The sequence below is a fragment of the Penicillium coprophilum genome (genome assembly GCF_028826855.1).
Source record: "Penicillium coprophilum strain IBT 35676 chromosome Unknown utg000002l_segment0_segment1, whole genome shotgun sequence".
In the NCBI taxonomy this organism is placed as follows: Eukaryota; Fungi; Ascomycota; class Eurotiomycetes; order Eurotiales; family Aspergillaceae; genus Penicillium; species Penicillium coprophilum.
The window spans coordinates 895,454-910,008 of NW_026622722.1; the positions used below are offsets into that span (position 1 = coordinate 895,454).

Sequence of the window (14,555 nt, forward strand, 5' to 3'; positions counted from 1 at the left end):
TTTACAGTGAGCCATCTTGGCCTACCTTGACCGATTTTGGTCTCATACAAAATGACACTTCTGGAAGACCCTCTGAACCTCAACCAATACAAAACAACTATATCACAACCAAAAAAGAACTGGGTCACATACTCTTTCAATGACGACAAGGAAAAGCTCACCGGCTTCTACAAAGAACAAAATGAAATGATCGAGGGCTTCCTCACCGCTGGGGAGGAAGAACGCCGCAAAGCCGAAGACGAAGCCCAAAACGGCGGCAAAGTAAAGCTTGCCGTACGCGCCAGCTTCACAGTCAACTTCTTCCTCTTCGTGATTCAGCTCTACGCAGCCGTGAGCACAGGCTCCCTGGCCCTTTTCGCCACCGCCGCAGACGCCTTCATGGACCTCGTCTCGTCCATTGTTATGCTAGTCACGTCACGCATGTCCTCACGCCCAAAGCCATACAAGTACCCCGTTGGACGGCGTCGCGTCGAAACAATGGGAGTGATCATGTTCTGTGCCTTGATGACCATCGTCGCGGTGGAGCTGATCATCGAGTCAGCCAAGTCGCTTGCAGCGGGCAAGACCGACTCAGAGCAGCTGGATATGGTGCCGCTGATCTGCGTTGGAGTTGCTATCTTCTCCAAGTTCTGCATGTTCTTGTACTGTTATGGCCTGCGCCGGTACCCGGCTGCTCATGTCTTTTACATTGATCACCGCAATGACCTGGCTGTCAATGGATTTGGGTTGATCATGTCGATTGTGGGCGATCGATTTGTCTGGTATCTTGATCCCGTGGGTGCGTGCTGCATTGCGCTGCTTATCTTGTTCTCGTGGGCGTCGACTGCATTTGAGAATATGTGGTTGCTTGTGGGCAAATGTGCTCCGCGTGAATTTGTGAATAAGTGTATCTATGTGACACTGACTCATGACCAGAGGATTCAAAAGGTGGATACGGTAAGCTGTGAATGTGGATTGAGTGGATTGCTTATTGGCATTTTGGCTGACGTTACATAGTGTCGCGCTTATCATTCCGGGCAGCAGCTCTATGTGGAGGTTGATATCGTCATGGACCCTGAGACTAAGCTTCGGGAATCTCACGATGTAAGCCAAGCGCTGCAGCGTAAGCTGGAAGGTCTCGCGGATGTCGAGCGAGCCTTTGTGCATGTCGATTATGATTATATGCATGATGTCAACGAGGAACACAGGCCGCTCTATGATGTTGGTGGCGCGAACCATTCCATCAGAGATCTGGTGAAACGATTATGGTCTAAAAATAAGGAACCGACAGACGCGGCTACTGTGTGAGAAGTCTCGGCTGTATCATGATTTAGCTGGTCTCCAATGTTCTCGGAAAGTCATGCGGCCACGAGGCAAGTATTCAGTAAAAAATATATGGATATAATTGTTGACTTTATTAATACCAAAAGTAATTTCTCAGTCGCACGGCAATTTGGTATGAGATAAAAGCAAAACCTGGTATCAACACAACCCGCAATCCTCAAAAACGTGACCTTAATCCCATACACATGTACCATCCTGTCCAAATCAAACGGCAACGTTTCTCTTCTTAGTCCTTGCGAACATCCCGTATGGCCTGACACTAAAAGCGCCATTGAAATTCTTCCCTTCCATATCAAATGTATAGTCCTTATCGGCCAACTCAAAGTCCACATCCTTAAGAATGCGAATGAGTGCATACAGGGACCATTCCCAAGCATATTGCTTACCGTAACACTCACGCTTGCCGTTTCCGAATCCCTTCTTCACACCGGATGGAAGCCGGTCAAAGGCCTCGCCAAGCATGCGCTCGGGTTTGAAAGCATTGGGGTCTTCAAAGACCGCAGGATCGCGGTTGACAGCGGACAGGATCGCGACCATGACCTGGTCCTTGGAAATCTCGTATTTTCCTCCACCAAGAAGGACTGGGCCATCTGTGGGCAAAGGCTCAATGTTGAAACCCGGGGCTGTGGCACAGAGACGTAACGATTCGCGGAGGATGGCTTCGCAGTAGGGCAATTGCGAGAGATGGAAGTGTTCAATTTGGCCGGAGGGACCGATGAGGGTGTCGATCTCCTGACGAGCACGGGTGACGTCGGCTGGGCTTTTGGCGAGATAATATAGAGTGAAGGCGATGAGATTCGGGGCCGTGGCACTGCCGATGAAAACATTGATCATCTCGTCGATGACCCGGCTATCTAGAAGGGATTCTCCGGTCTTTGGGTCCTTTTCGTGAAGTAGGGCGTGCAGCAAATCCCTCTGCTGTATAGGCTTATCACGTCGTCGCTTGGCAATTACCTGAGCGCAATAGTCGCGACAAGTCTTGATATCTTTGTCAAATGTACTCTGGTACAAAAGCCGATTGATGAACTTGGGCCGCGTGGGCCGACGTACGGCTTCAAAGGTTGTATCTGACATAGCTTTGATAACAGCCGGCTCTTCACCAAGGACACAGTCTACATGCTGGCCGAAGAAGCATTTCATGTTGGCGGCATGGTTCAGTCGATCCAAGTCATTGGTGACATCCACGCGCTGCCCGGTGGTGTCGGTTGAAGTCCATTTCCAGATCAAGTCGTCTGTTGTCAGTTGGATATCCCTATGCATTTCCTTGACAGCGTTAGGCAGAACGGAAGAAGCCATGATCCGATGTGCGATTCCCCAGCTTTTCTCGTAATCAAACGCAGTAAACAGGCTGTCATGGGCAAGACTGCGGATCTCAACAATAGCACCGGTAACACATTTTCGGAAGCGCTTCTCATTACAAATTTCCTCGAGTAGCGCTGCATTCGTAATGAAGACGAGCTGTTTGGTAAGGATCTTGAGTTTGAAGATACCATCACCGCCATGTTCTGCTGCCAGCTTATTCAAAGAAGCCCAGGTATTGTCAGGGATCACATCAAAGACATTTCCGAGGATTGGAAGCCCCCGGGGCTGAGGAATAGGTGACGGCATAATGTGTGCACCCCAGAAAGTTGTTCATGAGTATTGCAATATAATGGCAAACCTCTTTCACTTATCAATAGGGGAGAGCACTCGTCACAAGCAGCCAAGAATGTAGTTATTGCACAAGCTGTGCCACATGACCAATCATCAACCCTCTGCATGGTTAACTTTGGTGACATTGTGATGGGCGTGAATAGCTTCCTCGTATGTCCAATTGGACAAGATTGAATCAGCAGGGTTCTCGCATTGTCAGAGACTCGTGTTGGGTGCAGCTGAGCTGCAGAGCTACAGAGCTACACCCCGCATATGTGAACTGCATACCCACATGTGTGATATGTGATAGGTGATAGTACTTTTGTCAGCTTTGCTTTTGTGACTGGGAAGGTCTGTAAGGAGTAGTAAACTACGAAGTACGGAGTACATCGGATTGAATCCATTTTGCTAAAGGGGATATCCACCTGGGGCCCGGTGCTGTCTTATCATTCTTCAACTGTTGACAATCTATGCTTTGCTTTTGCTCTTTCCCCGGAGTTGAAATACTTATTTATAAATACTTCGTATAAACGGAAGAGTGTATATATATATATATATACACACATATATATATTACTCTGTATATATTCATACATATATAAATACCATATCTATACCGACTAATCACCTGTTGCGCCCCCGTGACATTCCCGCACCTGGGATCCTGAAGCTTGATTTGGCGAACGCTGTTCTGCAGATAGATTTTGTGATTCATGTCATCCAGACTTGGAGCATATTTCAGATGATTTAAAGGCGCTGATGCCTTGATACAGTGTCAGGCAAGAACTTCAAGTGAGAGTATAATGCAATAGGAACCCCCTTTACCCATGAAAACCTGGGTTGGAAGCTTGGACCCTGAAGCACCCATCACAGCACACATGTAAGCACGGAGTAGCTGATACATACATAGCATATCTTGAGTACAGAGCCCCGTATGAAGAAAGCCCAAGAAACCCCAAAGTCCGGTCAGGAACCCGAAAATGCGGCCAATCGGGAAATAGCACCAACTTTCAGGTCGAGTCCGAGACAGGCTTCAAAGTGGACGTGCTGTGTGATTGGCGGGCTATGATCTCACCAATGGCATGTTCTTGGAGAGGCAACCGGCTTATTTTGTGGCCGAAGATGTGGTAGATCGGGATATTCTACCTGCAAGGGCGAGAACGCGGTTGACATCCCGGCCTTTGTTTAGCACATGGAAATACTCCAGGCCACTCGACTTCACCTATAGAGTTCGTGAACTCTTTCATATCCGGGCGCTTTTCTGGCCACTTGGTATATCCCGAGAAGTTATTTGGGCTGGCACATCAACTACAAGCTGACTACAGATTCCATATGCAGCTTCTACATTACAACATGACAACAAAGGATCTTGTCATCTATTGAATCGATTGACTAATTCTTTGATACTTGTCTCGTCATCGTGGAATGATATCTCCACGTTGCCAAGACCAAGGCTCCAAAAACTCATATGAATGAGATAAAAAAAATGTAAGGAAGTGTCATGCACACTCCCTGTAATCATTGATGAACACATCGGACCATCTTGGCCGGGGTTAGAAGAATCATGGAAACAAGAAGCATAAAGAGAACAAAAATAACCAACCATTACAGCAGTAGAAATCTCGAATAGCTGTGCGCGAGATATAAGAGGAAAAAAAGAGATAAGACGGGAGAAAACAAAGCTTACGAAATAAAAGCAATTGATCATATCCACTTTGGATAGCTTTGTTTCCCGCCCAAAACGCCGTCCGATTGATGAAGCCGGGTATATCCAGCACCGTGATGCAACATGTACTGAGAATAAAAAAAAAAAAAAGAGAGAGAAGGGGGAGGGGAGCCACAGTAGACATCGAGTTCCCGGGCCTTGCACGGTGGTAAGACTCGGCTCAAGCCATCACCCCATCACCCCTAGGTTAATATGGGCAGAATTGGTGTTTCATCGAAGAAAAAAAAATTTAGGCAGAAACAGCTTTTGGTTGATTCGAAATGATCGTAGAACACATTTCGTCATCTAGCCCCGATGCCGAACATGCCTACCCCATAGCTAGTGCTCCTTTCAGACATGGGGGTTGACACCTTCGTGACGTGATCCTGGTTAATTTCATTAATTCTTATCAATATTTGTTACGGTCCGTGAGAATGTAATACCTTCTTGCGTTTCTTCTTCCCAGTTCCCTCGCCGTTCGAGTAGAATCCGGGGTCATCATCATCATCCACAAACCCTTCACCGTAGCCGGCAAAGCTGTTGTCATCGTAATGTCTCTTACGACCTCTGCTAGGCCGTGGTCGCTCTGCTTCCTGTGATTGCGGAGATGCGGCATAGGATTGAATAGAGGGCCGACCGGCGGTTGGAGCTTGGGCAGCCTTCTTGCCAGCCTCGCCTGGCGCTGGGTTCTTGACCGGCTTTTCGTGACCCAAGATATCTTCCCAGAAATCGTTATTAGGAATCGGTCCTGGCTCCATCTGCATGGCTCGCGATTGAAGATTTTGTAGCGCTGAATCCATGTCTGAAGTCTTGATGGCCTTGCCATGTACCTTCTGGTTCTGCCATTCCTCTTCAGGCCATAGGGTCATGTACCGCAGACTGCCAGGCGCGCCGATCTCCTGCTTGAGGGGCTTGTTTCGTCCAGCAAGTCCCAGTCCTTTCAGCTTTCCTTCGTATGATTTCCGGAGGCGGTTGATTTTCTCTCCCGTCACGGGATCCATGCGTGCTACCGAGTGCGCGATTGAACCTAACCCATAGAGAGAAACGAGATCCACTGAAGGGTCTGGACCAGTAACGATCGGAGCTGTCAAGGAGTAAAAAGCAGTGTTAACAACTTCAGTTCCAAGAATGTGCAATATCAGTACATTCATGTAGCTACACATAGCAGACGCCATGATGCATTTTGGGGAATCTTACAGCTCTTGCAAAGATGAAAAGCCGAGGTTAGCTCTTTCTGAAGAGAATCCAGACTGAGACTGAGGGTATCCGCCCGGCGAGTCGGCTCTGTATCTACATCCATGACATCGGGGTCTGTCGAGTGCTGACCCTGCCCGGTGGCAAAATTGTTAGTGCTGTCTGTTTGCAAAGACTGCCGATCATGGTTGGTCGCTCTGTGTTGTGTTGGTTGCTGAGCGGGACTTGCTCCCGGGTTTTCTGCCGAGTCCTCTATCCCCATGTTGAAAGATTTTCTCCCCTGATCCACCTCATCCACCGAAGTCGCATTTGCAGGATGACCACTCACGCTGCTGGCAGGGGTGGGGAACGAGTTGGTTGTGCTCATTGTGGGCTGCTGAGAAGCTTGGGTAGACATCGGCGCAGAGGATGGAGGGGAGGAGATGTTTGGAGGTTGGACCGTCGCCTGATTCGGTGATGTATGCGAGGATATGAAGTTGGCGGCATGACTTTGTTCGCTTACCGACATCAACGGAGGGGATGTCGGGGTCTGGGGAATGTGGTCCGAAGAGATGGGTAACTGATGATTCTCTTTGAGAGATCCGGCAGGCGAGGAAGGTGAAGGAGGTCTGGCTTGAAAGGATGTGGGATGAGTGCGATCAGACATGAGAGTCCAAGGAAAAGTTCAGCATGCAGAGACGGTATTGACCAGAGCGGCTCTGGATCCGAATCGCAAAGTGTGATACCAGTGCCTGGAGAGGGGGTTTTCCCGGTCACGATCGACGGTCGCTCAAGCAGGCGAACGGGTCATTCAACGGGCGGACTAGATCATCTGCATTCCAAGGGACTAGAATGATTCCCTACAAGTGGTGCAAATTGGGTGGCTGATGAGTGGCTGTGGTGAAGGAGAGTGATGATGGAGACAATCCTTGTGGTCAAAGCCGGCGAGGATGACGGCGAATTGATCCATTCACGTGACAGGCCTTGGCCCGATGTGCTCTATTTGGCACATGCATTGTACATTCTATTGATTTATGTATGATACATGCATTCATCTATTCATCTATTCATCTATTCATTATCGTTCTCTTGCTTTTTTTTTTCACCCATTCTGAACACAATGCAGGAATAGAAGTATATCAATCAATTGCCAACTCCAAAGAGCCATCTCCTTAGCGAGTGGCGAGAACTACTCCGTACAAGTCGCCGAAAAGCAGAACTTTATTCAAAAGCACTTTTAGCTATATTTGCCGGGACTAAATCCTCAACACTTTCTCAAATACATGTTACATTACTATGTAGGATATGTGAATCAGATTCTACCGCACACTTCAGATGATGGGTGGCGAAACCAATGTCTTACCTGCATTTATTATTCTCCCAACCCACCAAAGCCATGAATCAGGTATCAAATTCAACATGAAAGAATTGAACATGGTATCTCTGACTATTGCAAGATTATGCGCCGCGAAAGACAAAGTCAGGTGGCCTAAGACGCTTTTCTCGGCATGAGCGACCGCCAGCCCAGTTGGTAACATGACCATCAGAAGAATACATATTTTATGGAAGTCAGGAAACGAGCTAGTCCAAAACAGAAATAGCAATGATATACCGGGAATCAAATAATAACTCCCAACTAAGCGCCAGAGCTCTCCAATACAAAATGATCTCCGCAGACGGAATGAGATCGACTGCATCAGAATATCAGGACTGATAGTAAGCATTATACTCATTAACAAGTTGGGCAGATACATCGGGTATATTGTGTTCAAGGGAAGCCAGAAGCTCGATTTGTTCTTGTTGGCTGAGGGTGCGCTCACGCCATGAAGGTACTGGAAATGGCTCATGGAAGTACTGAGAGTACTGATCTCCAATGGAGTTGGACCAATTCATGGGATCGACGGTCGCATCGGTGTATGCCAAATAACCCGCTGTCGTTGAGGCAAGTGAGAAGTTAGGGTCCCAGCCTTGCAGGCCGGGAACAACTGAAGGTATTGTGTTGTAAGGGGTGTTCGGGTCGATCGATACATCGTGGTAGAGCGTCGGCCCAACGTAGGCTTCTGGAGTGTATTGTGGCGCCGCACTCTGAGCTGTAAGTGGCGGGTGCATGCCAAATGCGGAGGAAACCGATGGCATTGCTGATTCTTTTGACGGTCCAGGGGCTACTGCAGGTGGGGTCGATTCTTCATTGAATGCAGGATCGGCCGAATGTCCCCCTGGAATAAGTACCGATCGAGGCGGTATCACCAACTGGTAAGTTGCCACCACGGTAGTTGTTGGAACAATATGAAGCGGTCGTACTGGTTGACGGGCTGGACATCGCTGGAGGGCTCGTGACCCCTTGTGAGGAGGTTGGCGTAGGATGGTTAGAAGGAGAGTGAACAACAAATGATTCTTCTGTCCTGTACGCTTTCAAGCACGCAGCAACAAGGCGCCTGTAAAGAAGGAAGGCGGATTGAACTCCAGGCCAACGTTCGGCGGAAAATACGATGACTTCAAAGGCCGTGTCCAGATGCCCTTGGACTTCCTCGATGGTGTGCTCCTTTCGAATTTCGGGATAGGAGAGGGTCCAGAGAACAGTATTTAGAGCCATGAACAGAGCTTGTACAAACACCCATGTGAGATCGACAGATCCGGTGATCATCTGTTCTTTATGCATAGCGATATTGGAAATGGCCGCCTCGTAACAGATTTTGGCGGCACCAACGGTTGGTTCGGGGATTTGCGGCGAGGGACGGTACATGAGAACTATCATAGTGTTCCGTCTTCCTTGAAACCTGTGGAAGTAATCGTCAGCAAAGCCGCATTCCGGCAAATGAGAATACCGACAAACCATTTCACATTGAGCCCACTGCCATCGTCGTTCTTAGGAGTAGTGGCCATCCAATGGTCGATTTTAGCCAACATTTGAGAGAACCATGGATCTTGATCATCAAGCGGACTCTCTCGTCTGTTCGAGTAGAGCATCCTCCTAGGCTCCAATTGAAGTAGTCGCATTTTGAAAAAGTGAACTGCAATACACTTTGCTAAAACGGGTTTCGCTCCAGGGGTGATCCCCTCAGCGGTGATGTACCGGTCGTCCACTAGTTCAAAGAATTTCACATTGATATGGTCATGGCTGACACAGTAGCTGCTGCATCGGCCTAGACTATGAGAAAGACCGAACTCCATTGATGAGACGATCCAGAATAACCTCCGACGCATATCAATCTCCAGGGGATTCAATGGTTTCCCACACCGTGATTTTGTGACGGTGGCTTCTTCGGTCAATCCCAAGTCCTGACAAAGTTTGGCAGCCGTCCCCACGACCCAGTACGCAGCCGTACGAGTAGGCGTTACCATTGAGTATGAGGCAATGAGCACGAGGCACTGTAGAGCCCCTAAATCCAATCGCTTCAGCGTAGGTTCGAGGTAGGGCAAGGCCGCAAGATAATAACTATCAGCGAGGCCAGCATATTCGGTACTCATTTTCTGCATGCTGATGGCGATGACCATCCGCAATTGGAAATTTTTGCAGGGATCCGTAGAGCCATTGAAGACCTCCTCTACCTCTTGTCGAAATGTGGGCTCGTGTAGGATCGGAAGTAGTGCTTGTGCTATATCAATCAGTCACACGAACTACAAGAGAAGGATCCGAGCAAAGTCATCGCCGTACCTTTAGCCACAAAGAGATCAATTAATTTATAGGTCAGGGCCTTTGGTGGTAGGTTGGGCTGTGGGATCGAGCTTATCATGGGATAGACTTTGGATGTCGGCTTTGAGTCCTCTTCGGCAAATGCGTCTTTGATCTCTTGTGCGGTGAATTCGGGGACCACATCCTTGATGCTCTTAGAATCGGTGTTTTGCTTTGCCATCTCCATGACCAAACGAGTCATGGCAATACCACTCGAGGCACCCAGGTATCGTGCTTCATCATTCTCCTTAAACCGGATGCGCCCGGCCCCCCGTACCATCAGCTCAGCATCGGCAGCATGTTTGATCTCCTTCTCAGCTTTGGCAAGCTCTCTTTCTAACGCCCGGGCTTTCTCTCTGAGCGATACGATATAGGTTCGAGGTATAGTTGAGTCTCGGGCCGAGTCATAATACACGCATTTGGCATTGCTTCGTTCGCAGGGTGCACATCGTGGAATTCCGGGATCGCATCTGGACTTTCGCTACACGGAAATGTGGGTCAGCCGGAGATAGCGCCACGAATAGGGAAAAGAAAGAGGCAAAGAAACAAGGGCAGTGCCAAGGTACAGAGGGGCAAACGGTCCGAGATGGCGGGGATGGGGGGAGGTGGAGAGGGACCGATAGTCGCATCATACCTGTCTACACCTTGTACAGGCAGTCAATGTGTGAGCGATGCGACCGTCCGGTGGCTCTAGGGAGTGTAATTCCGGCGACTTCAGCCCTGTGGAAGAGTCCGGACTCGAGATCATGGTCAAAAAGGGTATACGGAGGAAGGTCAAGAAAGGGTCGTATCACATCATCGATTTTTATAGTCAAGGTACAATGATTTGAGAAGTCGACATGATGAGGCTCTCAAGAGCCTTGACAAGGTTGAGAAATTCAAAGGAATTTGTGTAAAGTAGAAATGGAGAAATGGGACCACCAGGCCTCGGTCCAGATCTGGATCGACAGACTTTGGGTCTCCGCGTTGGAAAAGGGTTGGGCGTGTGGATATGCACTGGCGCAGCTGAAAAAAAGGACTGGGTATTTCTTTTGGTTGATTTGATAAACGATATACCGTTGTAGTAGATCATATCCAAGTATTTAATAGTCTAATATCATCCGATAACATCATATTAGCACCAATAACATCAGTAGCATTTATAGGCTTAACCAGTGTTAATAGGCGTTAATACTAAAATAGCCTACCGGGAGGGATTCCCAAGTCCGTGCGGTTCCACCGATCTTTCAATTTCGATGGTCTTTTCATGCTTATTTCATAATTATCTGACATTAGTTGCACATCTTTTCCCTATGCAATTTCAAAAGTTTCAAAGGTTTCAAAGATTTGGGTATTCTCTACATGTCATGTGAGTATTCTCTTGACCGTTTTAGAGTGGATGCACCCGGGGGGGAAGAGTGGGGAGTCCCATATCCTCAAATTTGCTGACCCGACCAGGATAATGAGCAGACATGCCCGTCACAACCTTTTTGGATAATCCTTTACTCAAGGTCAGTCGTCCAGTCGCTGCCTGCTCAAGATGTCGGACCGCGAAGATCAAATGTGACGGAAAGCTCCCCGCGTGTTCGGCTTGTGAAAGAGTCAGCAAGGCAAGCACTTGCTCCGGAGCAAGTGATGAGTTCGCCAAAGGAAAAGAAAGGAGTTATGTCGCGTCACTGGAAGGCTATTGTGAGAAGCTGGAGAAGAAGATCAGTCAGTTACGCGCCCGATCAACCTCGCTGTCTGCGGAGGGTGATGGGGTCCCTCGGGAAATGTCTATCACCTCCGTCTCGTGCGAAAGTGCATTGGGTCCTACACACCGCAGGGAGGTGTCGGACATTGATGATTTAGTTGGTGATTTTGGTTTCTTGTTAGTACCTCAATGGTTGATTTGCTTTTTTTTTTTTTTTTTTTTTTTTTTTGGCTGGCCCCGCTGACATGTCAAAAGGTCCGTCAATGCGACTTCGCGAGACTTCCATGGCATTACCTCGAATACCTCCTTCGCCAACCTTCTCCTCTCAGTCGCACTAGTCGACTCTCCTCCATCCTTCCCCTATTCACTACCTGCACGACATGAAGCGACCCCGTTACTACAACATTATTTTGATAATGTCTTTGTACAGCTGCCTTTCTTTGTCGAAACAAGCTTCTGGACCTCGGTAGATGCCGTGTATCAGTCAGGCGGCCGGTTCGCCAAACCTTTCGACCATTGGATACTGCGCATGGTTCTCGCTATCGCTTCGGCGTCAATCTCATACCATAACACTGATAAGAGTCATCAAAGGGCATGGGCTCTCGTGTCAGAGGCTTTGACATATGCTGAGGAAGTCCTCCGCCCTGGGTCAATTTCGGGAATCCAAGCAATCCTACTGCTTGCTCAATATTCTTTGGTTGACCCGGTACACTTTCGTAGTTGGTATTTGGTTGGAATGGCTGTCAAGGTTGCGGTCGATCTAGGCTTGCATCAAGATCCCCCTGCTGAAGTTTCGACTAATCCGGATCGACTTGATATTCGCCGGCGTGTGTTTCATTGCATCTATTGTCTAGACAGGTTTGTTCTCCGTTCTGTTTTTAATTGCCGCCCTGCTAATTTTTTGCTGCAGAGGATTAAGTCCTGCTATGCAGAGAACCTACTCGTTCTCCGACGGATCTGTGAACGTTGCCTTGCCATCAATCACCGCACTAGGGGCTCCTATAGAGCAAACCCATATCTTCTTACGCAGCCCGGCGCCTGCCTTGCATATCGTCAAAATTCGACAGATTCTCTCCGCAGGCTATCAAGAAATGCATTACAATGGGCGCGATCCATCCCCGCAGCCCTTGGTCCTCATCTGGACCCTGTGCTGGCGAGCCCGGGAGTGGTTCCATCAATGCCCCAAGAATGCCCCCAATCACTTCTCACTTTTATACCGACTTGAACTATTATACACCATGATCATCCTCCTATCACCTTCACATCGATATCCAACACTCCACGACTACAACAAAGCCCTCTTGTTCGACCGGTGCATGGACTATATCAGCCAAATTCACCAGGTCCTTGAGAATCCCAGCGCCTTACCCTTCCTGACATACCTGGATATCCAGCGTGTTCACCAAGTGGGTCGATTATTTGTGAATGTCCTGTCCGAAAATTACGACAAGCTCATTAGCGCCACCGTCCCAACACCCCCGTCCGTCCCCCTTGGGACTCCAGAACCACCAGTATTGGCCGACGAGGACTTGTTCAATTGCCACGCACGTGCCATCCGCTGCCTATCCTATATTCGCGACTTGCTCAAATATTGTGATAGGAAGTGGGATATACATGGACATCTAGAGCAGTTCGAGCACGAGTCTGCCTCCATAGAGAAAATTCTGATGGATGGCTCGGTGGGCTATATGTCGAACCAAGGGATGTATTCTCAAGACCCGTTGTTGGGGGTGCCGCTGGCCGGCGATGCATACTCGGGGTACCTCGGGGTGTGAAATCAATCTGGTATAAAACTTATGAATTTGGAAAATAAAGGAGCGTGATTCTTTTTTTTTTTGTGCAATACCCCTCCACATGCTGTGCATAATGAATAATATTTACTGTGTATTCGTCTCCTCTGACTGGTCATTACTTCAACCTATAGCACGGCAGATGTACAATTCCCACATACATAATACTCCATACCACACTCGATATCCGATCCAAATCAAAACCTCACCGCTATTAGTGTTCTGCAATGATACACCGCAGTTTTCACGCTTGTTTGTGATGTTTAATGCTACTACAAGGCCATGGCGTGTCTAGGAGGCGTATTAAGCCCCCATCTCCGTCGCGAAATATACCATACCGTTAACTAGTATGGTGGGACAATAGCTCCACTCCGTGCGTCTCCTTGTCCCAGGTTATTGGTGGGGGTTCGTAATATCTGTCTTACCTATTATCACAATCATAAATGTATACCACGTACAGTGGCGTTTCATGAGTATTTGCACCCCAGTACTACCAAAATCGTCAGGCCACCTTCCTTTCTGCTTGTTAATACTTTTTTGAACGCGTTAAGTGATAAGTAGTAAGTAGAAGGCTTACATACACCCTTATATATATGTATGGTAGAAGCTCCAGCATGCAGGCTACAATAGAAGAGTATACATGAAAAGCATTAGGAAGTACTGGGGTGCAAATACTCATGAAATATGACTGTAGATTATATAGAGAAACTAAGATCCATCCCAATCATATTATTTTTATTTGTCCCAGGAATACTGTAGGAGCTAACCTAGTATACTTCCTCTGTAATTAATCCCGCATAGCCGGTCCACGTTATAGCGAGTCCAGATCCGGTTATCACTTAGGCTAGTCCGATGGAAGTACACCTTCGCAATAATATTGAGGCTTCGGGTTTTTACATATGGCAACCAATGCTGAATAAATCAGTTCATAGAGGTCCACGACATTTGTGAAAAACGAATAAGATGATTTGGTGCAGATCACGATGTTGGCAAAATATATTTGTTTCATGTGTTCATGTGGAGGCACATTGGTATTGTGCTTTCCATCTAAATACAATGACCCCAAGCGAGCAAAACCAGAAAAGCCACTGAGCATGCCCGAGTCATGAATCCACTATTTGTCTAACTGAGAATGAGCTCTGTTGTGGATTCAACATACAGTAAATGCAGTCCTGATCCAACCACGAATGTGTAACAGTGGATGGATATATATGCCTTACTAGTCAATGACCTCCGAATCCTCAGCCCGTGAAGACCGGCTGAGCCCTGTGATTGGAGTGATACAAGTCGTACACTGTATATATATCGCTCAGTCCGTGAAACTACTTCCAGACCGAGTGGATAGGCCCAAAACGCCCTTTGTTAGAGTGGAAATATGCCACAGTGGGCAGTCCTTTCATAAACCAAATCGAGGCCCAGTCGGTCGATTTGGAGCAGATCGACACAACCAAAATGTTTTCAAACCAGCCATCGCACTTCTCAATTACAAACCGTTTGGAATGAGCATCAGATATATATACTAAACCATGGTTGGTATCACTTCAGATTTGTCGAAACTAGCACTGTCCCCAAGCACTTGAACCGGGA

At 47.9% G+C, this 14,555-nt stretch overlaps 5 protein-coding genes across 5 annotated transcripts; 2 read left to right on the top strand and 3 right to left on the bottom strand.

The window, feature by feature from the left end:
- Nucleotides 1-51: 51 nt before the first annotated feature.
- On the top strand, nucleotides 52-1,287 carry N7500_002391 (cation diffusion facilitator family transporter; the record flags this gene model as incomplete). Its single annotated transcript, XM_056673537.1, has 2 exons — nucleotides 52-936; nucleotides 997-1,287. The coding sequence occupies 2 exons, from the start codon at nucleotides 52-54 to the stop codon at nucleotides 1,285-1,287; spliced, it is 1,176 nt and encodes a 391-aa protein (XP_056534062.1).
- Nucleotides 1,288-1,527: 240 nt separating this feature from the next.
- Nucleotides 1,528-2,931, bottom strand: N7500_002392 (putative cytochrome P450; the record flags this gene model as incomplete). The annotated part of the gene is made up of 1 exon (XM_056673538.1): nucleotides 1,528-2,931. The coding sequence occupies one exon, from the start codon at nucleotides 2,929-2,931 to the stop codon at nucleotides 1,528-1,530; it is 1,404 nt and encodes a 467-aa protein (XP_056534063.1).
- Nucleotides 2,932-4,962: 2,031 nt separating this feature from the next.
- Nucleotides 4,963-6,500, bottom strand: N7500_002393 (uncharacterized protein; the record flags this gene model as incomplete). The annotated part of the gene is made up of 3 exons (XM_056673539.1): nucleotides 4,963-5,046; nucleotides 5,104-5,744; nucleotides 5,858-6,500. 3 exons carry the CDS (start codon nucleotides 6,498-6,500, stop codon nucleotides 4,963-4,965), a joined length of 1,368 nt encoding a protein of 455 aa, XP_056534064.1.
- A 1,037-nt stretch (nucleotides 6,501-7,537) lies between these two features.
- Nucleotides 7,538-10,254, bottom strand: N7500_002394 (uncharacterized protein; the record flags this gene model as incomplete). Its single annotated transcript, XM_056673540.1, has 6 exons — nucleotides 7,538-7,998; nucleotides 8,063-8,610; nucleotides 8,667-9,429; nucleotides 9,489-9,862; nucleotides 9,922-9,987; nucleotides 10,151-10,254. 6 exons carry the CDS (start codon nucleotides 10,252-10,254, stop codon nucleotides 7,538-7,540), a joined length of 2,316 nt encoding a protein of 771 aa, XP_056534065.1.
- Nucleotides 10,255-10,957: 703 nt separating this feature from the next.
- Nucleotides 10,958-12,953, top strand: N7500_002395 (Zn(II)2Cys6 transcription factor; the record flags this gene model as incomplete). Its single annotated transcript, XM_056673541.1, has 3 exons — nucleotides 10,958-11,355; nucleotides 11,434-12,036; nucleotides 12,089-12,953. The coding sequence occupies 3 exons, from the start codon at nucleotides 10,958-10,960 to the stop codon at nucleotides 12,951-12,953; spliced, it is 1,866 nt and encodes a 621-aa protein (XP_056534066.1).
- Between the last annotated feature and the right edge of the window lie 1,602 nt (nucleotides 12,954-14,555).